Source organism: Numenius arquata, chromosome 6, assembly GCF_964106895.1.
Source record: "Numenius arquata chromosome 6, bNumArq3.hap1.1, whole genome shotgun sequence".
Lineage (NCBI taxonomy): Eukaryota > Metazoa > Chordata > Aves > Charadriiformes > Scolopacidae > Numenius > Numenius arquata.
In genome coordinates this window covers 47974506-48001930 of record NC_133581.1, presented here as the reverse complement: position 1 = coordinate 48001930, position 27425 = coordinate 47974506, and the positions used below count along the sequence as shown (strand labels likewise).

The 27425-nt window shown below is 37.9% G+C and overlaps 2 protein-coding genes across 3 annotated transcripts in view; one reads left to right on the top strand and one right to left on the bottom strand.

Annotated features, from left to right (window-relative positions):
* EIF2AK4 (eukaryotic translation initiation factor 2 alpha kinase 4) overlaps positions 1-22097 on the top strand; it is a 41673-nt gene extending 19576 nt beyond the window's left edge. The window contains exons 19-39 of the mRNA XM_074149833.1: positions 470-571; positions 1073-1123; positions 2110-2346; positions 2973-3048; positions 4687-4808; positions 5963-6012; positions 6106-6274; positions 6752-6868; positions 7567-7632; positions 8176-8346; positions 8942-9076; positions 9207-9314; positions 10071-10199; positions 11791-11877; positions 14035-14147; positions 15723-15781; positions 17368-17465; positions 18700-18768; positions 19382-19426; positions 20167-20291; positions 21506-22097. Of these exons, the coding sequence (XP_074005934.1) occupies positions 470-571; positions 1073-1123; positions 2110-2346; positions 2973-3048; positions 4687-4808; positions 5963-6012; positions 6106-6274; positions 6752-6868; positions 7567-7632; positions 8176-8346; positions 8942-9076; positions 9207-9314; positions 10071-10199; positions 11791-11877; positions 14035-14147; positions 15723-15781; positions 17368-17465; positions 18700-18768; positions 19382-19426; positions 20167-20291; positions 21506-21560 (2184 nt within the window). The 3' untranslated portion in view covers positions 21561-22097. The remainder of the gene's footprint in view (positions 1-469; positions 572-1072; positions 1124-2109; positions 2347-2972; positions 3049-4686; positions 4809-5962; positions 6013-6105; positions 6275-6751; positions 6869-7566; positions 7633-8175; positions 8347-8941; positions 9077-9206; positions 9315-10070; positions 10200-11790; positions 11878-14034; positions 14148-15722; positions 15782-17367; positions 17466-18699; positions 18769-19381; positions 19427-20166; positions 20292-21505) is intronic.
* SRP14 (signal recognition particle 14) lies at positions 17612-27425 on the bottom strand. Of its 2 annotated transcripts, XR_012463289.1 has the most exons (6): positions 27225-27267; positions 26651-26723; positions 25919-26031; positions 24089-24121; positions 23594-23736; positions 17612-18732 (listed from the first exon to the last, which is right to left on the bottom strand). XR_012463289.1 is itself a non-coding variant. In XM_074149834.1 (5 exons), exons 1-5 carry the CDS (start codon positions 27246-27248, stop codon positions 23647-23649), a joined length of 333 nt encoding a protein of 110 aa, XP_074005935.1. In that variant the 5' UTR covers positions 27249-27425; the 3' UTR covers positions 17612-23646. The 2 variants fall into 2 exon arrangements, 1 of the variants encoding a protein (XP_074005935.1); XM_074149834.1 differs by having other exon boundaries at positions 17612-23736; positions 27225-27425.

Below are 27425 nucleotides of genomic sequence, written 5' to 3'. Positions count from 1 at the left end.
GTGACTTCAAGTTGAGAGCTGGTAATCATGACCTTTATAAATAAATACGATAGAAATCTTACAGTCTTTAGTTAAGGTAAAATGTCGTATTAGGAAATATATATTGCTCTCCTGGATTCCTAGACTGATTTTTGTGGGGTGGGGGTACATTTTTTCATCCACAGAGGATCCTTTTTATATGCAGAGATGAGCTGAATTTCAAAGGAAGAATGCTTTCGAAGTGGGAGTCCTTCACATCATGGTGGTGCCGTGATGTCTGCCAAACCTTAATGGATTGTGTTATTTAACAAAAATCAAAAAAAAACCAAACCCAACAACCAACAAACCCCACCTCAAAAAAATCCCACCCCTCTCTCTGGCTGTAATATACTGTGAAATTTAACCAAAAGGTTATTTTTCTCTCTGCTACCATCTTCTGCAAAGAATTCACAGGTATTACATTTAAGTTTCCATTTCTTTTCTTTCTTAGAAAGTGGACCTGTTCAGTCTGGGTATAATATTCTTTGAAATGTCTTACCATCCCATGAGCACTGCGTCAGAAAGGATCTTTGTTCTTGGTCAGCTAAGACTGGTAAGTGTACAGATATAAAAGATACTAATTCTGTGCATGAAGTTGTTAAAGAGAAGTAAAAGGATGTAAAACATAGCAAAAATGTTTCCGCAGGAAGTGTTTTAAAAAAAAAAGTTTATAGGGTGCATAATGAATACTGAAGAATAAAATTGGAGCTGGTACTGACATTCCCTTAATGCACTGTGGGTTTCTTAATGGTATTACCTCAGTGAGTGTAGTTGAAAAATGCCTGTGATTATAGATTGTATCTTCGTTTTACAAGACATCATAAAAGCATTTTGGTGACATTCGTATTCCTGTTAACTCTTCAAACTAAATTTGCCATGTGTTTTCTGCCTCCCCTCTACCCCCCACCTTACTCCCCGTCATGGGCAATAAAAATGCTTAGTTTCTCTGTTTAGATACATAGAACTTAAAAATAAGACTAGCCTGAGCAAGCTGGACTGTCTGTTATAATTCAAATATGGGTTTTGTTTGTTTTGTTGTTTGTTTTTTTTATAGCCCAGTATTGTATTTCCTAAAGACTTCGATGAAGTCAAGAATGCAAAGCAGGTAATTTTGAAGACATTTTAACTGTTAGGTAATCCCTGTCAAGAAATTTTAATTATTATTTCTCCCACTTAATTTTAAATTTGTAATCTCTGCCAAGTTCTTACTACATGACATTAGAACAAAGTACCAAAAAAAACCACAAAAGAATATACTAAGTTGATGAGGAACTATGCTTACCTAAAAAATGCCCTGAGTGCAGTCATAAGGAAATGCAGGGTTCACTGGCATACCTTTCAAGCTCTGAGGGACAATTTTCATATTTGTTTAGGCTCAGACAAATAGCAGCTGTGTTGTCTAACCCTTAACTTAAACTTTTGAAATCTGCGTCACTAAACAAAAAGAGATGTGCAAGCTAAACAGGCTGCTCTGAGTTTGAAAAGAGCTGCTCTGGGTGCTTCTGTGGCAGAGAAATGAAGTGATAAAAAGCAGTGTAATCTTTCCTGCACCATCTAGATAATTTTTTTCCTTGTGCTAGTGGACTCTTTCATGGACCATTAGCATTAGCTTTTTGTCTGTTATACCTGTGGAACAGCAACCTGCCTGTTACTGGTACCATAAAAATGTTTCAATCTTGTACATTTTACTGAAATATGCCAGGAAAATTTCCCCTTCTTTGATATCTGTAGCTCTCAAATCTTTCTTGTTGTGCCTGTGATTCTGTTTTCTCTTAACGTTGTTAATAAAGAGATGCCAGAGCTGGTGTAACATAAAACAACAAAAGGTTATTACATGTTTTGTCATCCCAAGAGATAAATTTCGAATAATTTTTGTGTTTTAGTAAATTTTATTCAGATAGTAACTCAATAAAAGATTTTTAGAATTTAATAAGCAAAGAATATTCACCCCAAAGATTTGGATCCTGCTTTCTTTTTTGTCCCCTGTGGAGTCTCATAATTTTTTATTAGTTTATATGACTAAGAAATTTGTTGTAAATACTGCTAATATATAAAATTTTCTAAACTATAAAATTTTTATTTAATTTGTAGAGGTCAGTTATTACATGGCTCCTGAACCATGATCCTGCAGCACGACCAACAGCTGTGGAGCTGTTAAAAAGTGAACATCTTCCACCACCACAGATGGAAGAGTCTGAACTCCATGAAGTGCTCCACCATACCTTAGCGAACGTGGATGGAAAGGCCTACCGGACTATGATGAGTCAGATATTTTCACAGCGTATATCTCCAGCTATAGACTATACCTATGACAGTGATATACTGAAGGTTTGTAGGTGTTTAGGGGAAGTGTGGGGTTTTTTCCTGTGTTTGATTTAAAAAAAAAAAAAAAAAATTTCTATGGGTAAACTCAAAACACGTTTGAGAGAATTGCATTCTCTTAAGATTAACCTTCATGTTAATTCCCATTTAAAGCTACAGATCTGCACTATGTGGGCTTGAATTACCACTTCCTATTTGAAACTTACATTCATTCTTCAATGATGAAACAAGTAGTGTTTGATTGTAGCAGCTGAAGCTTTAAGTTTCTGTCCAAATGATTACTTTCTTCACCCTTAATTTCTGTCAAACTGATGATACTTGCATCTGATTGCCAACAGAATGTGTTGCCTGTGACTGTTTTCTTCCCTTTCTAATTGTGGCAATCGAAGTAATTGTTCTCAGTTTCTCAACTCCTGAGTCTTTCTAAATCTACAGAAATACAAGGTAACACAGTACCATAATGCTTTGTATAGCTGTAGTTATTTTTTACTGTGATAGCGTTGCAATTTATTATAGTGGGACGAGATATCAGAATGTTTATTGCCTATATTACATGGAATGATTGCCTGTATTACGTGGAGTGTTCGTGGCATATAAATTATATATGTACTTTTTATTTGTGATGGTTTCAGGGTAGTTTTTCTATTTGGGCAGCCAAGATACAGCAGCATGTATGTGAGATTGTCAGCCGGATATTTAAAAGACACGGTGGGTGTGTTTACAACAGTTGTTCACTTTCTTTTTTTGTCACTGAATAGATTTAAGAAAATGGAATGGTTTTACTGCTGTCACATGAGTCCAGACAGTATGTTCAGTAGTTGTGTATCATTTGAAGTTTTCTGTTGTTTTTTGCTGTTATTGTGGCATCCCAGTAATAGCTGTTAACTTCAGATCTGAATGATACAAATTTTCTGTAGAAAGAGCAGTGAAAATCGTTAAGTATGTCTTTGAATGTATTTGGTTGTTCTGATAAGTCTGTATGAGCTTTTAGAGGTAGGGAATGTAAAATCTAGATTTAAATATAAGGATAGCTCTATGATGAAAGATCCACATAGCACAGTAACCTCTCTCTGAACATAGCCAGAATAGGAATGGCCCCAGGACCTGCTCTGAAAACAGAGCAAGTGTATAGTGGTACTTTCTGTGATACTGCTTTTAGCAATGATTTGCTGTTCAGGAACTTCCTGAGCCAGAGCTGGAATCATGGTGTTTAATAGTCTTTTATGGTTTTTCTTTCCAGGACTGCATCCCGTCATTAGTAATAGTATTTGCATAAAATTAGTTTTTAACAGAGGAAGAAAATTTATGCACACACTGTCACATTTGAAATATTGTAAATTGTATTGTTTTGTAGGTGTTCATGATATAATTTTATATAAAGCAGAGAATTTTAAAATAGAAACTGAGAGATTTCCTAATATAATATGATTAAGCATGATCAGGTTTTGGCAATATAAAAGAATGAGAAACTGAGAAATGTGAAGTCAAGTAAGGAGAAGTGGCTCCCCTGCTTTCCACACCCATTTAAAGTTTGACAGACTTTGGAGAGAGTCAGCATTTTAGAGATGTTTTAATTCTTTTGGGAAAAATTGGGGGGTTTGGAGATATTTTTTCCATTAGGTTGAATCTGCCATCTGTAATGGATAGAAGAATTTCCTTGTATTTGGGGCTGCTTTTTTTCCTGATTTAAATGTTTATGTTGAAATCTAATTAGAGATGTGAGTAAAGCTTCTATGATAAAATAGCTGTTTGAGAATCGGGAGGGGAACAAGAAGGTATTTTTCAATGATTAGTGATATTATTGTTAATAGTAAGGTTTCAATGAAGATTGGATTCATACAGAGAGATGGTTGCGAAATATGGTAAGCAAAAAATGGTATTTGTGGGACTTTAAAGTGAACCATAAACACTTCCGGTATGTTTTTGAGACACAGGATACAACATACCTGAACGGTATTTATTCTGTATGGAAGTGCCTCTAGACAAAAACTGTGCTACTGGTGTCTGTAGAGTTTTTCATCTGTTCCGTGTGCAGGCTTTTGTGAAGAGCGGTGTTTAGAGGGAGGGCAAGGTGAGGATTCTGCTGGGGCTGTGGAGTTGGCAGTTCTCTGTTGGGCTGCCTGCTGAGCCCAAGAAGTGTGGCAAGATAGTACATCAAAGTTTGTTTGATAGCTTGCTTTAAATGGTGGAAGAGGAGAGTCTATTAAGGATATTTAAAATAATGTATTTTTTAAAATGTGTTGGTTGAGATACTGTACCCTGCAAGGCAGGCTGTTCATGAGCTTGTAAAAAAGCAGATACCACTTCTGAAATGAGAGATAATAGTATTTTACTGGTTTTGTGCAGGAGCCATCAAGCTGCATACTCCACTGCTAATGCCCAGAAATAAAAAACTATATGAACATAATGAAGCTTCGTATTTTATGGATCATAGTGGGATGCTAGTAATGCTTCCTTATGACCTCAGAGTAAGTAGTATCATCTCAACAGGCAAAGCTGCGTTTGAAGAGTGCTGTGGTGTTTGTAGATACCTTTGATTCACTAGTCATAAATTTGGTTGAGGCTTATACTTCTGACTGCTGAAGCAGTGTATCTTTCAGTCTTCCCTTAGGGCTGTACTCCTGGTCTTGATGGCTGGAGCCCTGACTGTATAGGAAAGAAATACACTGTACTTTTTTTTCCCTAAAAAGTTTTTTTTTTTTTTTTTTAAACACAGGTGAAAATAATGCCATATTATAAATGTGATAGATCTCACTTCTGGGTTTTTGGGGGTTTTTTTTCTGCACGTAATAAGAGACAAGTTTTCCAATGGGCAGTGAAAATTCTAATATTCCCATCCCTTTCTTAATCTATAAGTCTGTGGGTAACAGACAACCCAGTTTTATGTTCCTCAAACAGATGTTGTCAAGGATCATTCTACTCTTGAGAGGAATTGCTGTTTATGCAGTTGAAATTTTACTGCCTGGGATTCCTCTATCAGTACTACCCAATTATATGCAAGGTTGGCCTAGTTAATTACCTTGCATTTAATTTAACACCTAAATGCTTTAAGTTATATATTTTTTTTTGTTTATTATTGACAGTAAAGGAACCTGACTCTTTATATTCTGCTTCATTAATTTAAGGTCACTTTAACTCACGCTTCCTTTGCATTTGTAACATCAAGCTCTTATACAGTATGATTCACATTTAAACGTGCGGGATCTAAAAACCTGATCTTTCAATTGAAATTACTTGTTTTAGAAAAGACGTTTCAAAAAATTCAAAGATTTATTGAAAAATATTCTTTTGTATCCTTATGTAAGCAGCAAAATATCTGTTTGTACTTTTTAATAGGCTCATAGTCAAGTTATGATATGTTTTGCACATGTTTGGGTAATTAAGAAAGGTTCTTGTATCCTTCTCCAAGCTCTTTTAGGAACTTGGGGGGCAGGATGTTTTTATTTAAAATTTGCAGCAAGGATGATTAGACTAATATTACTTGGCTATGGTAAATATTTAAGTCATTATTACACATGTGAGAGTACAAGTGTTACTGAACAGTAGTAATTCATACGCAGTTTCAGAGTCTAGTCAGACTGTGTGTTTTGTTTCAACAATTTTCCTCTATTTTATTTTTCAGATTCCTTTTGCAAGATTTGTAGCTCGAAATAACATATCGAACTTGAAAAGGTAAAGGACATAGAGCTAACGTTTTGCACAGATGCCACACTTTATGACAGTGACCACTGAAGATGCTGATTCATTCTTCAATGTTTCCTTTAGATACTGTATAGAGCGAGTTTTCAGACCTCGGAAGTTAGACCGCTGTCATCCCAAAGAACTCCTAGAGTGTGCATTTGACATTATTACATCTACTGGAAATAGCTTTTTGCCTATAGCAGAAACAATTTATGCCATTTCAGAAATCATTCAAGAGTTTTCAGTACTACAGGTAGATTCTCTAATCATCCCTTTTGCTTTCTTTTCCATCCTAAAATTTTAATCTAAGTAAATATTTGTCTAATATGTTTGAAAAGGATAGATCCTTTAACCTTAACAAGTACAGCACTGTTTTCACGTTTTATCAATAGTCAGTTATAGAACACTGTCATTTAAATCAAAGACTTGTTTCATAGGTAAACTTAAAATGCTTAGGTTTGTGTGCAAAGGAAATATTAATCAAATCCTTACAGTGCCATTGAAATAGTCTACCTCTGTCAGACAAATGATTATTGTAGAATAGGACAAGCCTTACCATTCTTTAGCTCTATGTGGAAGGTAAGGTGGTGGAATGAGGGGTCTGAAGTTAGTTTTCAACTATTATTAAATATTTAGGAAAAACTTTTTTTTTTCTTTTTAGTAAAATGGATTGCAAGGAAAACTTCTTTTTTTTCCTTTCTTCTTTTCTTTTTTCTTTCCTGTTTGTTAGGAAAGAAATTACAGTATTTACTTAAACCACACTGCCTTACTGAAAGCTATACTTTTGCACTGTGGGATACCAGAGGATAAACTCAATCAAGTTTACATCATTCTCTATGATGCTGTGGTAAGATATTAGTTATTAACTTCTGAACTCTTGTTATCATCACTGTAGAGTATCTTATTTTGTGGAGCTACCTCTAGAGAGGAGTAACAGCACATTGCCAGCATAACAAGGAATATCCTGTTGACATGCAAAAAGGCTGGCTGTCTTTGGACTGTAAACTTAGGTTAATTACTTTTTTATTACTTCTGGATTGGGATGTTTTAAGATGATTTTTAAATACATATTTATGAGAGAATTATTCACCTGTGTAAGAACTGGTGGGCCAAAACTTAAAAATCGACATGATATTAAGATACATTTTATCAACCTTATAAGCAGAGAAAATAGGTTAAATTCATTTGAATAATTAAAGTAGCATTTAAAACCCAACAAAATGCCTTTTTTATTTCCTTTCATTTTATTCTTCTTTTATTAATTTACATAAGCATTTCAGTATTTAAAAAAAAGTGCTTTTCAACTAAATTGGTATTTTTGTACTTTTTGTTGCTGTTTGAAACCAAGCTGAATATGGCCTCACTACAAGATAGGTGGAAAATGGGTCATTTATTGGTTTTGTTCTTTTACAGTATTATTGCAGTTTAAAAATGTAGCCTTTAATTAAATGTATTGGAAAGTTGTATTTTAATTCTTCTTGGCAACAGTAACTTATTTTTTTTGGTAATTCATTTGTTGAATATGTTTGAATCTTCCTTTTGTAGACTGAAAAGCTAACCAAAAGAGAAGTAGAAGCCAAATTCTGTAATCTTTCTCTCACATCAAATAGTGTAAGTAATTTTAATTCAGTGGTAATTTCACTGTACCTTGCCATAAGTCAGTAATATTTTATTTACTTTGCAATTGAATCAACCAGAGTAAGAAAAATAAACTCTTACATCTGCTCTTCAATAGTGGTCTGATTTTTGTTCTCTGTTCTCTCTGGTAGTCAGTATTGCAACTGTCCAAGTTTGTTCCTTCTTTTAAACATATTTTTTCAGACTGTGGAAAAAAATAAAGAGTAAATGGAATACTGTACAGTGTTATTTAGTAAAACAAACAGAGAAAATTAAAAAAAAAAAAGTATTGTCAGCAGATGTTGAGGAATGTGCATAAAGAATTGAGGTTAACTCCTTGACACCCTGATGAGACTTGTGTCTGTCCATTCCTTTCCTCAACTCACTAGGTAAAAACAGGCTGCTGGGCAAAACAAGCAAAAAAGGCAGATATTTTACTCACACCAAGTCAAATATTTTTCATTTTTTTAGATGTGACCTAGTGTGAGTGCTGTCAGTGGTGTTACCTATGTTTTTTTATTTGATTTTTGTTTTTAGCTTTCTCGACTCTACAGATTCATTGAGCAGAAGGGAGAAGCAAGTAATGTATTTCCATTTTTAAACACGATGATAAAACAAAAGCCAGGTGTCACTCAGCTGTTGAAGCATGGCATGAAGGATTTAGAGGAAATCATTGGTCTGTTAAAGCAACTTGGAATAAAACTTCAGGTTTGTAAAATACTCTGAATAAGTTAATGGATTTATAGGCTGCTGGGCCTTGTAATTTGCCGGGAAACAAAGTAATGATATTTTAGAACAGAAAAAGAACATCAGTGTCTTTTGATGGCAAGTAATAATACTGGCATTGATTTTTTTTGTTTGTTTGTTTCTTTGTTTGGGTTTTTTTTGTTTTTTTAGACACATTTTAAGAATAAGCCCTCTTCCAGTCAGAAGTCTCTGGCTTAATTTCTGTCTAATGACACACAGACCGAAGGTATTACCTATAGCGTAAAGGAATTTTAAATTTTGAAACAAACTGTAAACATTTTAAAAATACAGAAAGCTGATGACTACTAAAGGCCTACCCTCCTTTACCTTCCTTGAGGCTTGCTTTTTGGGTTTTGTGCTATAGGTCTTTTGGGATGGTTTAAGATTAAAGCATCGTTTCCTTATTTTTAATTGTATTTTAAATTTTTGGAGATAACGAGTGTTTCTGTATATCTGTCTTATGTGAGAACAGTGTTTTCAATCCATACAGTTTACCATTAACTGGTAATATAATTAGTACAGGTGTTGGTACAGGTCTTGTATTTTTATTTTACAGGTTTCTATAAATCTGGGACTAGTTTACAAAATACAGCAGCACAATGGTATTATCTTTCAGTTCATAGCATACATCAAAAGAAGACAAAGAACTGTGCCTGAAATTCTTGCTGCGGGGGGCAGATATGATCATCTGGTATGTGCCCATCTCTTTTAATGAATTTAGATTTATTTTTTTTTTAAACCATGAAAAAATTAAAAACCTTTTTCAAATTTTGCAAAGATAACTATTTGGGTCTTCCATTTTGTTTCTGTTTTGTTTTGAGATTCCACAATTTAGAGGGCCACAGATGGTAGGACCAGTTCCTTCAGCCGTTGGAGTCAGCATAGCTATAGATAAAATAACTGCTGCTGTTTCCAGTGTGGAGGAGTCTGTAAGTCTGTTTTTTGGGAGGTGGGGGGTTTTGTTTGTTTGTTTACTGCTGACAGTTCAGTAACCTAATTGTAGCCACAGATGAGCAAAAAATAAAATGTTCAGATGTATTCCAAAATAATACCATACTGAAATAGTCAGCAAACATCAAGATGAGCTGTTTTTGTGTTTCTCTACATAGAATTGTATAGTAAAATAAGAATTAGGGGAAGAGAGGATCTTCAGGCTTATGCCCTTTTATTTTTAATTTAAATGGGACATTTTTCTCAACCTGTGGATTATTTCAGATGAAAGAGTACAACTGTAGATATTTAGCTATTGTGTTACTTTGCCCCTACCACCTCTCCCTCTATAAAAGTATAGAAGGTGGAGATAGAAGGAAACTTAAGAAAACGGACTGATTTGTACAATGTCACACAATTTCCTTGGTTGTGGAATATGAATTTTATTAACTTTTCTTTATAAGAATAAATTAACGTTGTTAGGCAGAGTGGGAAGGGAAGAAGAGAATAGGCTGGGGTACTTTGCAAGCTGAGGCTGTGCAGATGCTTTTCATCAAAGATAAAGCTTCAGTGACTCAGACATGCTTAGGTAGATTGTGTCTCTGAAGAGTTTGATGTAACCCCTTTATTCCAGCTTGATGCATTTTGAAAAACATTAGTATATTTATCCTTCTTTGTTACTTTAACTGCCTTATGAAGGCGAAAATATGGTTTTGTGGCTAATATTGCCTCCCTTGTTTTTACTTTCCTTTCAGGTTTCTGTCAGCTCATGTGACCTGCTGGTTGTCAGCGTTGGCCAGATGTCAATGGGTAGAGCTATCAATATTGTTCAGAAACTTTGGACTGCAGGAATTCCAGCTGAAATAATGTATGACTGGTCCCAGGTAGAATTTCTGTTTCCGTGTGTTAACTATGTTGTTGTTCTCCAATATTAGTGCAGCCCAAGACCATCCTTCTTCATTTTTTTCTAGTTTTTGTTGAGTTACAGACTCATAAAACTCAGCATGTAGGGTGCTGTTCAGATACAATAAGGTTAAGAAAGTCTCTCTGGCCTTGCAGTGTTCTTCCTCTCTTCCTCCCAGAGTATTTTGAAGTGCAATGGAGGATTTTTATGTGCTCCTCAGAGCGCAGAGGAATTAAGTGATTTTCCCCAATTATACACTGAGTGTGGAGTCCAAGGCCTATTGAAATCAAGGGGGAAGGTCACATAATGAATTTAAAATGAGGCCATTTAGCTCCAGCGAGGGTGCTTCAAAGCAGAAGCATATTTTGTACCAGTCAGGGCAATGAATTTTCCTTTCAGTAAGGGCTGCAAGTAGGATCCCTGAATTCATGAGTTAATCCTTAAAAAATGGCATGTCAGGAACAGAACAGTAGCATCAACTTTTAAATATGTCTAGATAGCTGAAGATGTCACGTTCAGAGGGAGTATTGTCATCATTCTACTGTTACAAAAACAGCTTAGTGAACTGAGCTACTAAATATGCTGTGGGGTCCCTGTGTAGTCCCTGGAGAGATGTGTGATAGGAAGGAGAGAGTATGGCAAGCTGAGTTGTGCCCTTTTTTCTCCAGTTGAAACCTCTAAGCAGACCTTTAGCCAGTAATACCTAACAAGTAGTGAGCTGCCTGGCAATACTGAGGTCCCTTTTAATAGTGGTGGCAGTTACCTGAGGATTATGAGTCTGGTTCTCCTTTAAGTATCCAGTTGGTGACTAACAAAGGAAACACTGTGCAGTTGTCCATTCTGAGTCATGTGCTGCAGAGCAGACAGTTTCGAGCTCGCTTACTTAATTGCCTGACTTTTTTGTAGTCTTTTGGCATAACATTTCTGACAGTTTCAATCCCTCAGAATTGAAAAAAATCCAGATCTTTATGCTTTTCCTATGATCACCCTGGGTTCTCTTCTTTTGCAATTCTTAAGGAATAAAGATGTAGGTAGTTATTGCCTCTGTCTAATGCTGTCCTGCAACCCACTGCTAAGTCAGCATGGCAAGCCCTTCGGTAAGCTCAGCACTGAGGATGATGTTGTGCAGCCCCAGGTTTACATGAAACCCAGCTGGAGTCAGCTTTCAGGGCAGAGTACCAGGACTGAGCTATTACTGAAAGTTGCAGGCAGTGGGGCGGTAACTGTTTGATGATACATTGCACAGTTTTAATTACCTAGATCTGGCACTTCTAGGTCCAGCTATCCCCTTCCATGTGGGAACTAGGATTGCAGGGCCTAGGCATTCTCTCTGTCTAGTGTAGACTTAGATTTCAATTTTTAAGGAACATTAGTGGGATAAATATATGCATAATGAAGTTTCACCTCCTGGAGTTGTTGTTAAAGCTTTCCTCTCTCAGAAGCTTATACGATCAGTATATCTGCTGCATATCAACTTATTTTAATTAATGGTAGGAGACTGATTACGTAACTGATCATTTTATAATCTGTCAAATTTCTGTCCCATTCCCCTTCCCCTGTTCCCATTTTAGTCCCAGGAAGAACTGCAGGAATATTGCAGATGCTCTGGGATAACATATGTGGCTCTTGTGTCAGATAAAGAAGGAAGTCATGTGAAGGTAAGTGTGGGACCAGAGGATGCTTGACGGTGTATCAGATTTATAATCTGTTGTTCTACATTTCTTTTTTCTTTAAGATCATACTTCTTTTCAATGAAGTATTTAAGTAGATGGAATTTCAAGTAAATACAGTTTCAGTTGCTAAGTAGTAGAAATTTCTTCTGAAGGAGCCCACTTTTTATCCCTCCGTAACACTGTTATTCACAGACCTCCTTTCTTTGAGGAAAGTCCAAAAATCAGTGCAAACATTGCTTGACTTTGAGTCATTGGTGTCTTCATGTGGAAAAAGGTTTCTGTTGTCTCTGATTTCTTTGAATCTACAAAATGAATTAGTTGACTCAGTCATCTTTCCAGCTGGCAGCTTTCCATGTTACAAAAAAAAATATAACTAAAATGTAAATCTAAAAAAAATAACCTGTGTAGTTTAAACAGGCAGGGTCTGAACCACATTCCTCGTTTTTGAAAGATAAGGTTCAGATGGAAAGGCTGGACTGTGTCACAACATGAATTACCACCTTCTGTGCTCTGCAGCCTGTGGTTCTGGCATACCTTTTTAGAAGTTAAAAGTTTTAAAATGTTCTTGATTCTGGATCATTAGGAAAAAAGATCATTATTCTTTGAAAAAAGATTCATTCTTTGACTGAAAAAAAAAAAAAGTAATCCTTTGACAGCATCTGGCATACCTAGCCAATGTGCATGACTGAAATATTTTTCACTCTTTATTCACTCACCTTCTCCTTGTTAAAGGAGAAGCTGCTGCTGGAACATTCATACGCCATTCAAGGAGTCACACACACACCACCCGAGTGTTCAGCTGCTCAGCCCAGGGTCCCTTTGCAGCAGGCATCCCTTTTGACTCCTCACACAACACCGTCACCCTCAGGCGTGCTCCGTCCTCTTCCAGGCTCAACCCTAGGTTTTCCACAGCAGAGTCTCAGGCATCAGATTTTATAGAAATAAGTAATTTAATGGAAAGGTACGGCAGCAAGGTCTGCCTGGGCTGTGTGCCTCCAAAAAGGGAGGGACCTCGAACAAAGAAATCCCTGGGCAATTATACCCTTGCGATCTATACACCCCACTGTTCATGTGTCTTTTAGTCCAATGGTGATTTTTGGTCTGGGGTCTTCTAAAACATTTTTCTGTGTCCAGGTAGGCCATTCACTGCTCTTACCTTGTTCATTTGTGGTCTCTGCTGATGGTTGTATCCTGCTTTTCTTCTGGTTTATGCTTCTTGTGCCTCTGGGCTTGCTGGCAGAAAATGGGGAACTGAAAAGTGGCAGACTTAGGGAAAACACTACCAAAACATCAGTGTGTTATCAACATTTTTCTTACACTGTAAGACTAAACACAGCACTGTACCAGCTGCTGGGAAAATTACTGAGAAAATTAACTCTATTGCGGCCTAAAGGCTTCAGCAAATCTGGCTTCTCATGCTAAGTAAAGCTAACAGCATAAATCATGCCATGTTACAACAGTAAATAATTTTTTATTCTAATTAAAATTTACTTATTTAAGATAAACAACTAATATCTCTCAACAGTCATTGTAACAGATAACAAGTAACTGCAATAACTGTATGAGCAAGTAGATTTTGATGATGAGAATGCGATATATCAATGTCTCCCACAAGACTTATTACAAAGCGTTCTTTTAAATATGGCTTTATTGAAGCAAAACCAACAAAGAGAATGCTAATGAAGTGAATGGTGGTGTTACTGATTAATAACTTCCCAGTAAAGATGGAGCAGAGTCTAACTGTTGCAAACTGAAAGGCAAGCCTTACTATAACATAATTCCTTAACTCAAAAAAACCCCACAAAACCAAAACTCCAAACCAAATATGCTGCTAGTAATACGGTATTTATTTCTACAGGCCATTCTGTTAAAAAATTAATTATCACATAGTAAATATAAGTAGCCAAGCTAGTTTAAGCTTTAGGAATGCAGAGGAAATTAGTTGGTTGGGAAAAAAAAATATAAAAATAATCAAAGGTTGAATTGGCAGTGAGTGATTGGTAACAATGATAGCTTCCTACCTTTGACTGCTTCACCTCTACTGGGTGAATAATCCAGTTTGGCTTTGATTAAATTTGATAAGTGTATTCATATGCTATTTTAAGAATCAACAATCTTAAGAACCCCTGAACTACATCATAGGTGAAATCCTTTGAGAAAGACAGACAGACGGAGAAAAGGATTTTAGAATCTGACTTAGTAGACCACCTGATCCAGAAACTGAAAACTAAAATCTGTGATGAAAGATGTAGTAGGTAAGTAGCATAATGTGTCGTGAATAGTCAAAATCAGAAGTGAATGTATGTTTGTTTTAATGAAATAAATTTAAGATATGCTCAGTTAAACCTTGATTTTATCTGATAAAGAATAAGAGCTTTGTTGAATTCCTTTTGAGGGGGAAAGAATGCAAAAGGCTTGATTGGAGAATTTTACTGAGATTAAGAATGAGACTGATTTTCCCTAGCTGTTGTTACATTCAAACATACATAGTACTTCATAAATTAAAAGGTTATCCAGCTCAAGTGCTACTGGAACACCAGTATGGTTCGTATGGCAGGGCTGCCTGTAAGCCCCTGTTACTGACCAGCTGCCCATCACGTTCATGTGCCATGTAATCAAAGAATTAAAGCAGCAAATCCCTTTCATTCTGAGGCAGTGCAGATATTGTAAAAATGAAGGTGTAATTGTGCCAGCCAATGTGTACAGGTGTGCTACAAGTGAAAGTAACACCCGGCAAAGGCTCAGGGTGCACAGCAACACCCCATCATCCTGTCTTTGTTGAAATCATTATGTCTTGTCACCAATAGAAGTTAGTACGTATATCACAGGAGAGGCTACAGTCAGTCCTGGGTCCATAAGCAGCATAGCTGTTATTCACTCCTATCTCTTTTTTTAAGTATATATAATTACACATGCATCTGTATATATTTAAATGTATGTACATATATATGTATGTAGTGGCAGCAGGAACAGACATGGTTTATTCACACAAACTTGAATGCACAAACTAACAGATTTTACATCCATATGATTTCTGAATAGAATGAACAGTTAAGGAAATCATTAAGCTGGGAAATGCTTAACTCAAGCAGTAGTTTGTGCAAGTGGCTGACATCTGCTCCCCGCCTCTTCCGTGGATTTTCTCAGGCCTCAGCCAGTCTTGGCATTTAATTTTGCAACTAACCTGATTCTCGTGTGTTTTGTGACAGATCTACAGGATCTATTAGAAGCTGTGAAAGGGAATCATTCTTTCTAAAAGTTACCTTATTTCTAGATCCTGAGAGCAGAATAGAGAAAAACCTGTATTTGTTATTACTAAACAGAGAAATGCAGTAACTATAAACACTGGCAAATTTCTTGGTTAATGAATCCTGAATGTGGAAAGAAAAGGGATCCAAACTAATAATTTAAAGCTTCTTTGAATATGTGTGATATTAACTATAAATATTACTTTGATACTTTAGCATTATCTCACAGAAACCTGTAGGAAATCATAGATTAAATTAAGAATTTGGAGAGAATATTCTCATAATACATTCTAGCATGAGGATCTAAATCAGTCTTGCATGATGGGGAGCATATTTTTTTCATATCCATAGGAAACATAAAAATTGCTTCTTGATCAGATTTTGTAATGTAATTTTGTATGATTTCCTGTCTGTTCCAGAATAGAATTTAATCTGCAGATATGTGCTGGGAAGTCTCCATAAATTTCTTTATCTGTTGTAATGAAATAAGTATGTTTGTACGATAATCTGAAACCATGTATTATTACAGTATTTCTTCATTATTTTAAATTTGTTTCCCTAACTAGCTTTGTTTATTTTTAGAGAAACCTCGGATAATCTTTCAGTACCAAATCAAAAGGGATCATTTATTAATAATTCAGGTATTTAGTCTCTAGTTACAGAACATACAAACTATTTCTTTTTCTGCTTAGAAACTGTATTATGAGAAAATGTTTCTGAAACATACATTTCAGGAGTATTACCAAAGTCAGAGCAAGAAAATCTTTTCTAGCAATGCTTCTGGTTAGACACTTCCTCCTAATCTCAAATGTTGTTCCAGGTGATCTAAAACTGAATTTTTCTCCAAGCTAACAAAGTGCTTAGGCCAACAGGCAGAATATTCCACATACAAGCATTCATTGATGCAGTGATTCAGGGAGAGGGACACACACCCACATAAAAATCACGAACATTTCCTTGCTGAAGAGAAATTAAATGTCATCTTGATGGAAAAAATGGCATGACCTGTGATTGTTACAGTGTTGAGACCTACTGTTCTACTAAGATTTTTTTTCTTCAAATGAAAACACCTTTACATTTCTAGCTATAGATTCACACTCCTGAGTCTGATAATTGGAGTTTGTAGACAGAAAATAGTATTAAGTACTTTTTGTGTGGATAGTTTGGCATTTTTGATAATTATTTTATTAAGCACTCATATAGTGTGGGGGTGTGGTTGCTGTTTTCTTTTTTAAAGAAACACTTTTTTCCCTACCTGTGCTGGTTTCAGCTAGGAAGGAGTTAATTTTCTTTCTAGTGATTGCTGTGAAAGGAATGTCAATAATACTTACTGGTTTTAGGTGTTGCTAAGTGATATTTACACTGCTCAAGGACTTTTTTCAGCTTCCCAGAGAAGTAGAGACAGAATGATGGAATGGCCAATGAAATACTCCATACTATGGACATCATGCTCAGTATATGAATGGGGGTAGGCTTAAGGAGGTGGGAATCCATGATCACGATCACTGATCTGGGCAGTGCTAATTCATTTTTGTTATTTTTCCTTTTCTATTATTGTTTCTATTAAACTGTCTTTATCTCAACCCACGATGGGTTTTTTTTTTCCTTTTTCACCCCCTCTTTCTCTCTCCCTTCTTGGGTGGGGAACGGGGTGTGAACGAGTGGCTGCTGGATCTAGTTGCCAGCTGAAGTTAAATCACGACACCCCCTTGCATAACAGTGAGGGAGATAGGTGGCCATTTGGTTGGCTTAATTTGGGTTTTTGTGTCTGTGATTACCAGAAGAGGCAATTTTTATTTCAAAATAAGCCATTTCAGATTTTATTTTTTTGTTTTTGGGGGGCTGGGGTTTATTGTTTCATTTGTCATTGACTCCGCTATGACCATTAAATAGTTGCCTCATTCTTGTAATAGCTTTTCTTTTTTTGATGTCATGTATGCCACATTCCTCTGTAAAATTCTGAAAGCCGTTTGGAACCTTTTATTATTTTCAGGGAATGCTACTGTAAAAGAGCAGATTTCTCATTCTTACCAACAAGTCTTTCAAAGTAACAAGTGAGCATTTGAGAACTTACATGCACGTTTTATTATCCTATCTACTTGACTGACTTTGGGGTTTTTTTAGCAGCTTTTTGAACCTTAGTTTATTCATATTTTTTAATTTTCTGTTTCTTGCTACTTCTTGTATAAGGAAAAATATAATCTAAAACTCTATGTTTGCATTTTAGGTGTGTTTGAATCGCATGGAACTCTTGTAGTGCCTAATGTTAGTGTTATAGCTCCTGAAAAATTATCTGCCAGTGCCAGGCGTCGTCAAGAAATTCAGGTACATGCACATCAAACAAGTATTAAGAAGTGATCCTTGGAGGTTAAGGAATGGTAGAATTCGTATTTTCACTATCAGCTAACATACACAAATACATCCTGTTTGTTCTTTATTCATAAAGTAGACAATAAACAACACAAAAGGTTGAAGGCAAAGACCACCTTTTTTTAATGTTTTGGATCTTGGAGATTATCTGTGACAATGTTGTAGCTCAGCCATCATTGTAAATATATAGATTAGAAATCTTACTTTAGTAGGAAACACGGTTCTGGAATTTTCCATTTTTTTTATAAATGATGAAGTGTGTTAAAAGTGCAAGTTCAGCATACTTTTAATTTGCAATATGGTTGTGACACATACTCTACGTATCTCATGTTGTCTCAAACTAAAGGCCTAAAAAAATTGCAGATTTAAAAGAAAAAGACTGCCTAAAATATTATAATGTAGAAAAGATTACATTCTGCTAGAAACAAATGTCAGAGTTTGCTCATTTAGGACTATCGGGCTCAAGATATTTAGAGTACATGGTAAAACAGAACTGTAATCTTACCCCCTTTTCGGTCAAAATTTGGGTGTGCAACAAAAAATAGTTCTGGAAACCCAAATAAAGCAGTGGATGTTATTTGCTGGGCTTTGAGCTAAACAGACTTTCTGTTTTCAGGTTTTTAATATACAAAAGCATCTTCCTAAGGTACAAAAGACAACACAGTGCAAGGCTGACACTACATTTGTGAAGTGCTGTCTTTGCAGGATTACTAGCTTGCTCTGGAAAAAAGTGTTACAAGGCATGACCCGTACTTTGGTTTGGCTGTCAAATCGGTCCTCTTTCTTCAGTTAGAGATGATTCACTGTATCCAGTCACAGGTTCTGACATTCCTCTGAAAAGTTATCTAACACCCAGAAACAGAAAGGCAATTTTTAACTACATACGTGAGAATTCACATTGTAACACGCAGTTCTATCTGCTTCAGTACAATACCAGTATTATCGCATCTTTACTGTTGCTGCAAGAGCGGCTCAGCCCCAGTCTCCTGCCTGACTGCTCGTCAAGGATTATTGTGCAATTGCTCCTGAAAATTACATTAAATGTGAATTTTAGTTTAAATATGACATAGTTCTACATCTTGTGTTAGATGCAGCTTCCTCTGTTCTCATCTATGAAACAGAAAATAAGTGTTTCCAATGGGTGTCCCAGAAGCAGTGTATTTTACTTTTGCCCATCTTTTGTTGGCAGGTGCAAACAAGACTTCAGACATTCATTTCTAGCCTGCAACAGAAAACAAGTGAGATTGAGATTTTAGCAGTAAGTATTTGGCAGAAGGCTGAATTAATTTCAAATTCTTAATTGAATTGGATGATGTAGTTGCTGTCTGGAACAAACTACTACCAGTAGCCTCACTTAAGAGATACCAAATGAACCAAACTTCTGGTTAAATGAGACTCATGGCATGTTTATTTCATGCTTGAAAAGTATCTCAAATTGTGTGTATTGGACAGTTGCATAGAACAAAATTTAACAAATATTTAGTTGTAAATTCTTAAGCTGTACTCATGCTAACTACTGTGGACGATTTAAAAACTTGTTCCTGTAGATTTGCTCTTATATTTAAAGAAACATAGCTGCTGTTTGTGTATGGCTTTTCGACTTTGCTGACCATGTCACAAAGGACTTAAAAACGGTATATGCTTTTCAGGAAACACATTGCCTATTTGACTGTGCCTATTTGGAACTTTCCATAGTAGAATCTGTTACGAACAGGTCAAGCTTAAAACCTTGGTAAATTCCTAATTCTATCAGCATGAGTCCTTCTTTGGCAGTCAAAAAGTCTGACTCCCTTCAGTGCAGCTCATCTCCAGTTGGCAAACGGGTAACAGAAGAACAGTTAAGTATTGATTTCTTGATGGCATTTTTACAGGTAGATCTGCCAAAAGCAACTGTGATGCCCTTCTTATCATTAAAGGTAAGCAATTAAGAACTGTTGAAACTCCTATTGAACAGCAGAAGATAAATTCTGTTCCTACTGAGGTGGAATGTAAAAATTCACCTGTTGTGGTTTTCTTCCTGTAAGGAGTTTGAATTAGGTTTTAAAACTTAATAGGATTTTTTTTTACCCAAGGAGCTTGACTGAGGCTAGAAAAATATTTTTGTCAAATGCCAAAATTACACAAGACACCATTAGGAAGTCCTAATCCAAAGCTGTTTGTTTTCCCCAAGAATAGTTAACTGAAATTAAGTCTTACTGCTCATTTTCATAAACCCATAAGCACTAATAGCGGTTTCAACAAAGTTGTTTCTTGAAGCTATTAAAGAAAGAGGACCCAAAACACAGAGGCAATTGTTTCGAGTACAGTAGCTGAAACATTTTAGTGAAGCCAGAATAAAAAGGGGGTGTATAAGTATTATATTGACACCCTTTACAAGTGACAGAGCCCATTTCATTGCTTACACCTTTTTATTGCTAAACTATCTGTGTTAAGAAACTGATCACTAAATTCTGCATACGTTTTTATTAAACAAAATTTAAAAAGTTAAGTTGCACGTGTTATTATATGAGTTTTGTTTGAAAACTTTTTAATAACCTGTTTAATTAAGAAGCATTGACATTACACAATGTTCAGGAGACTGAATCCTCTCAGAAGTATTTCCTTCACAAGAGAACGTAAGACTGTATTATAGTTCCTTGTCAATTTTTTTCCCAAGTTTGATGGAGATAGACAAGCCTTCGATGCTACTGTGAGACAACTGATGTCACGATGGCCAAAACAGAGATGTTCATACTTACAAGCAATTTGTGATGAAATTTACAGCATCAAAATGGAAAAGAGGTAAATTTTTAAGCTCTTACAGGTACATAAAAGGTCAATTACTTCTGCTTTCAAACTTTACTAAATAAGCTGCTCTTAATTTGTCCTCCTCTTTCCCTCTCCCTGAGGAAAAAAAGAGCTGTTCAGGAAATGTGTATATGTGCTTGAGTACTATTTTTTCACTAACATGAAACAAAATGGGAAGAGTTTACTGGTCATCTAATCCTCACTTGTGTTAGAATGTAAATTTTTGGTCGTGTAAATTCTTCATTTTTATAGACCTTTTCAAGAAATTCTAAAATGTATTCCCATTATTATCTCATTTCCTACTTTGTTCATAAAACTGAAGTGCAAACAACTATATACATTCAGGTACGCTGCTATGCTATTACGCAGTAACCCTCTTTTCCCAGGGGAAGGGCTCAGCTTGCTTTTTAGAACTCGGGAGCACGTTTAATTCCTCCTGCTGTAAGGGAATGCCATGGGAATCTGGCACAGCTTTAAGCAAACACGATGCATGCTCTCCTGGCCTGTGGTGTGAAGCCCCTTTCTGTGTTTTAAGCATGAAAATGTGTATGTTCAACTTGTAGACTCCTTGTTGGATTCTGGCGGGGCTGAATCCTGATGTCTGGGCACATCTGATTTTAAGCCTCAACATTTTCAACTCTTGCGTGTACTGGTACAGTTAAGTGATACCTGGGTATTTATGTCCAATTGTGGGCTTCATTTAGCATACATTTTCTTAAACATACATTCAGCTTGAAGGTACTATTTAAAATGAGACTAAAAATTTACTTTGGTGCACCAAAAGTGCTTCAGGCTTACTAATGTTTACTGAGGCAACTAAGTATCAAGTGAAACTTTTTTTTCTTCCTGGAGCTTGCAAGGCTGTGAGCAACAAAACCCAATTACTACATACAAACATTCTGTACGGTGTTGGGTGTGAATGTAATGCAGTCCCTGACAAAGTCTTCCTTTTGCTGTCTGCACACAAAACACTGCTTGGCCATAAGCCTTCCAGATACTGAACGAGAACTAAACAGGCTCGAAAAATGGAAAAAGAATGAAGGGGGAAATGGCAGCCACAGCCAAAGGAACTAAAACTCACTGCCGTTCTAATGAATCTTTGTTTTTAGCTCATTGCTAAAATTTGCCATAGGTTTTTTAGCTTTTTTAGCTTTTAAACCTGCAGTTTCAAAGTTTAAAAAAATCTTCTCTTTTCCTTCCTTCTGCAGGGTTCCTGTGCTTATCCTGTACAGCTACCGAGATGAATACAAGGTTTTGTTTTAGTACTTAAAGCATCTTTTATGGGATGCTTTTACTAAGAGACAACCAGTGTTTTGTCAAAGGAATTTCAAAAAGCTGTAATAATGCAAGACAGGCAACTAATGCCTTTTTATGTGTCCAGATTGAATTTCATGTGTAACATAAAACTGTAAATTTACATCAAAAAGTGGAAATAAATGTTTTACAGGCACTTAAAGAGCAAGTCTGACTACAGCCAGAGATATGTATTATCATGTAATTCTTGCCCCCTTATGCCACAAGAGAAGTTAAGAGCTGTGCTGGTGTAAAACTGCTTTTTCTTTTTAAATAACAGTTTCAAAATGTTTTTTAATGTCAATATGCAACAGCAGTACTGAAATCAGAAACTCAGTTCAAGGATTAGAGAAGATTAATTCATTATCTTCAGCTCGAACTGTTTTAAACTTTTTTGAAGAAGGGTTTTTATGTAATAAAATGTTTGGCTACTGGAGCCTTCTTGAAAGATGTAGTGCAAGCTTTTGTATTTGTCTTTTAATAAACTTATTGGTTTAATTTCTATATAAGAGATGGTGGCTTTCAAGCCGAGAGGGTTGTTGCAAACGTGGCTGCTTATGCTGGTCCCACCTGTACTTTTGCATTAAAATCAAGCAGCAGCTTCCTGGGAGATGAAATAAGACCTGATACAGGAAAAAATATGTTTCAGACCTAAACCTAAGACTTCTAAGAGAAACAGTAACATGCATGTGCTAGAGGCATAATCAAAGTCTTGAACCTGCTTTCTTCACTTAGGTTGTCAGATTAGGTTTGAAGTTAAAGTCATAGTAATGATGGGAGTCTTGTCATTTGTCTATCCTCTTGAAACTGAACTGTAACACAACTCCCATGAGTAAATCTGAAGATGAGTTACAGCAGCCATAGTTAACTACGCATTATATTTCGCATCAAATTACTTAAAATCGCAGAAAAAAAAAAAAAGTTAGGCATTTCTGGAAATATACCGGTGTTTTCTCTCCCTCCCCACCTGGTACCTTCTGTTTGAATAGCTTACTCTGGGTTTTTTTTTTTTTTCTTTAACTCAAATTATTGCCTTCAGCACTATATCCTCATTGCATTAAGAAATACCTACTTACTTTTTCTACCTTTTTATAGTAAAGAGGGCAAAGTTAAAATATGTAAAGAGGTAACTTTAAAGACAAACCCAAGAACTGTGGAAGTTGTAACAGCAACACAGAAAGCAGCATTGGGAGAGTCAGTCCTAAAGGCACAGATACCCATACCATTCCTGGCCACTCACCAAGACAAGTCACATCAGTCATTACAATCAAATCCACTTCTCATCGTGTTTAATAGGAACAATTAAGTATTCATCTTTTACATCTGCTCATATGAAGGAGCTACTTTAAGATATGAAGTATGGGGAAATTCAGATCCCTGAATATACTAGAGGATGAAGCTTAAAAAAGACAAGGTTAGGTGACATGAGCATTTTTTAAGCCATATCTGGAGGGAACATGATGCAGAGGCCTGCCCTCCCCCCACCCTGAGCCAGGGGCTGCACAGCTGGATCAGCATGGAGCGAAGGCACAGCTGCCGGGCTTTGAAAGAGCTTAAGCCTTAGGGCTATCTACACTGCATCATGTAGACACGTCCTTCAAAATAAGACAGAATCAGGAAAGCTGCTGTTCCTGATAGTATGTTGGCACCCACCTTCCCTAGTACTACTGAGGCGTATCTATAAAACTGGGCATCTGTCACTGGGACTCCTGCTCCAGTCTCACTTTGCTCCCGGCACGGCATTTCTCTTCACCCTGTGTTACCCCCCAAACAGGTTTTTATGTTGCCCACTTGTACAATACAAAATAAACAGCAGTATAAGTACAAAACTAGTTGGCAGCTGAGCGTAAAGCTATTTCAGTATAACCCTGTAAATACTCCTGCCATAAAACAATCCAGAGAAAGCACCTTCTGCTCTCAGTTTAAACAAAAGTACTGATCACATCCCAGTATCCTGCTGGAAGGAAAGCCAAAGACAAGTGGTAACTCAAAAAGAAACGGACTTTGCTTTGAGCAATGGTCAAGTCTGTTATAGTGATGGTAGGACACTGCTCCGTCACTGTGTTGCTTTACTCTTCTTGTTTTTGCTTTTCTTGTCTTTTTTCTTCAAGCCATCCATGTTAGCTCTCAGCAAATTTGAATATGCCTGAAACAATAATTGGAACCATTACAAGAACAAATATGGAAACGACAATACACTAGAGGTAACATTTTACATATTGCTAATAGATAGGTATCTGCATTTTCTCTGTTAGAGAATCATGCTCTTAACACCCTACACTGGGAAACTCTTGTTTCTAAACCAATGCAGAAAATTAGATAAAATATAATGGGATTTTTATTTATTTTTTTTAACAAATGCAGATAGGTGGGTAGTCTAAGGTTAATCTCTCTGGCGGTTCCCCACTGAATCAATGCGTTCACAACTGCTCAGTGCTTCCTACTGACCATTCCCCAATACCTACAGAAAAGGAAGATAAAAGGCATACAAAACTTACCATCTGGAATTTATTTACTTCCTTTGAGCTCACCTACAAAAGTAATACTGGAGGTTAGCCAAGAAAACACTGGCTTCTATCACAAACCAAGTACCAGTATGTGTTTACCCACCAGTGACCGTCTAGTCTTTTTAGCAGCAGTTGGATCAACGCACCCTGTTCCGTGACAGGCAGGCTGTACTGACTTGTCACAGCACTTCACTGACTTAGAAAACAGCACACTCCCTACTTGATTAACAAAATCCTCTGGAGGCCATTCGTCCCAAATTCGTGTGTTTTCAAATGGGAAGAATGTGAAGAAACATTCTGAGGAAGGTTTTATTTACCTGCAGGGCCATAAAAATCCTTTGCAGCCCAGATTCTCTCAACTATTTCTCAAAGTAACACTTTTCCTTGGGTTACATCTCAGAGGAGAGCTAGTCAGCAAAAACCTTTCCCAGTCTCTCATTCAAAGTTGTCATGGTTTCAGTTGTGACAGAGTTAAGTTTTTTATTAGCAGCTGGTGTAGTGCTGTGTTTTGGATTTGGGATGAGAAATACTTTTGATAGTGCACTAATGTTTTTAGTTGTTGCTAAGCTCTCAAGGCCTTTTCTCCTCCTCTCACTGCCCCGCCAGCGAGCAGGCTGGGGGTACACAAGAAGTTGGGAGGGGACACAGCCCGGACAGCTGACCCCAGCTGACCAAAGGGCTATTCCATACCGTGTGACATCATGCTTAGTATATAAAGCTGGGGGAAGAAGAAGAGGGGGGAGGATGATGCTCGGAGTGAGGGCATTTGTCTTCTCAAGTAACCGTTACACGTGATGGAGCCCTGCTTCCCTGGAGATGGCTGAACACCTGCCTGCCCATGGGAAGCAGTGAATGAATTCCTTGTTTTGCTTTGCTCGCATGGCTTTTGCTCTACCTATTAAACTGTCTGGTTTTTTTCCCTCACTCCTACTCTTCCAATTCTCTCCCCCATCCAATCTGGGAGGAGCGAGCAAGTGGCTGCGTGGTCGTAGCTCCCGGCTGGGGCTAAACCACAAGAAAAGTAAACGCATCAGCTTTTCAGCTCCTAGTTAACATTTCCCGAAATACAAATAGCTCTGTAAATGAGAAAAAAAAATAGGTATGCTAAGCAAGATTAAGGTTTAAAAGAGTCTACCCATACCTACATGTTCCTGCTAGGAAACAAGGATCCCTTTCCTACTGTTTCACAGTCTGGGAACATCCTGTTCTTTTCTGGGTTATAAGAAGCTTCAGTAATTCCATCGAGGTCTATAAGAAACTACCTTTTTGTCTCCTGAGGTTCGAGTGTAGGTGTAGAATCATAGAATCATCTAGGTTAGAAGGGACCTTTAAGATCATCTAGTCCAACCATCAACCTAGAGGTGTGCAGGACCTTTCCTCTCCTCGGAGCCACACCGTTTGCCCTCATTCTGCAAATTCCATGTCTGCCCTGTGTCCTTCTGCCCATGCTAATAGAAGCAGTTTTCCCCTTCCCTCCAAACAATTTCACTTGACTCAAAACAGCCACGGTTGCTGAAAACAGGGAGGGTCCTTTTCTGCTGTCCTGCAATACCATTCTGAAGCAAAATCCAGCACACAGAGAGCAAAACTGTAAACTACTGACCCATCCGTAATGCTGAATGTAAACATTCAGACTTCAGGAAAGCATAACACTTCAGCATCCCAACTGCAGCTGTACGTTTAGCTACCATACGGTTTCTCTGGAATTAAGAGGGTATTCTTCATGGAATTCATGTAAAGACAAATTTCACTTAACATATGGGGCATGAAATAAAAGACAAGTAAGGCCACAAATCTTTCTAACCGGAAGTTGTCACTTACCACTGTGCTAATTTTCTTCTTTCCATCAGTTGCTCTTAGAAGACACTTATTGTCTGCTGGTTCAAAACTTTCTATGTGTCCTTTGCGTGGGACTGGTTTTGTTCGGCCATCATCTGTATTGAAGGACACAGAACGTTTATTCATATTTCACTAAGATGCCTCCTGTGAGATGATGAGATATTAAAAATTGCTCATGAGGAGATCTGTAAAACACCTTGGAATTTAAGGCCACCTGAACTGACATTGCTGCCAAATTGTTGACAGACCCCTTCCTCTGTAACCCCAGAAGGATCTGTTCCATAAATTACATCTGCCAGGAAAAAATGTAAATCCTTCCCCGACATGCTCTGAACCACCAGCTCCAGCAGCAGTATGTTCTAGACGCGTGTCAAACTGCAGCTGAGGACACTTGACTTCTCGAGTAGTGCCAGCTAGCCAGAAACCAGAGAAACACACACACACACACAAGAGCAACACTATAATCCTCCTTTAAGAGGCCTAAGGATCTCCAATTGTTGTTTAATAATTAGAAAGTCCCAGTATATCCCGCAGTTTGAGACACAGTCTTCCTTCAAGGTTATTGGTGCTGCAGCTGATTGATGCGTCCATACAACTACTCTGGTTTTCAGATACTCTGAATTATAACCGTATCTTTTGAAATACATGCTAACAACACTGTAAGTTTGATTTAGACAAACACCTCTTTCATCCGGCAACAGACTTAAAACTTACATTTCTTCAGCGTTATGAAAACGCTCCCCGAAGTTCTGCACTTCTGAAAGAGCCTGGTAAGCTCTGTCAGGAACTGAAAGAGAAAAGAGACCCCATCCTTGGCTGGAGGCCACCACGCAGGCCTTTCTCCCTTCTCCCGGTGCAGCCCAGCAGCTCGCTGCCCGGGGAGCAGCCCCGGCCCCGCCCCAGGCCGGGCTCTCCCAGTTCCGCGGGAACAAGCGCCAAGGAACGGGGAACTCCCGCTTTTCCCCACGCGGGAGCTCTATCACACGAGGCCCAGCCGGAAAACGAGCTCTAAACACGCACCCACACACACACCTGCCGCGGCCCCAGCCTTTCTGCCCGCCCTCCCCCAAGTCACCGGGTACAACGATGCTCGCTCCCGTCCCCCGCCGCCGGGGCAGGCGAGGAGCCGGCCCAGCGTTGGGCCCGCCGCACCGCGGGGCCTTGCGGGGCTTTCCTCCCCCACCAGCAGCCGGCAGAGGGCACACGCCAGGCGGCCGGTGACCAGTCGGCTCCCCGGGAACGGGCCACGACGGCGGGGACCGCCCGGGGACCAGCCCCCCCACCCCACCTGCTCGCTCTCCAGCAGCACCATCCTGCACGGCCGCGCCGGAAACGCCGCGCTCGCGCGTACGCACGCGCGCTCGCGCGTACGCACGCACCCACGCAGCGCACGCAAGCACGCACGCACGCGGCTGGAGGACTGGAGCGGGCGGAGAACGCTGAGCGCGGGGAGCGCCACGTCAGCCCCGCGCGGCAGCCGCCCCGCCCC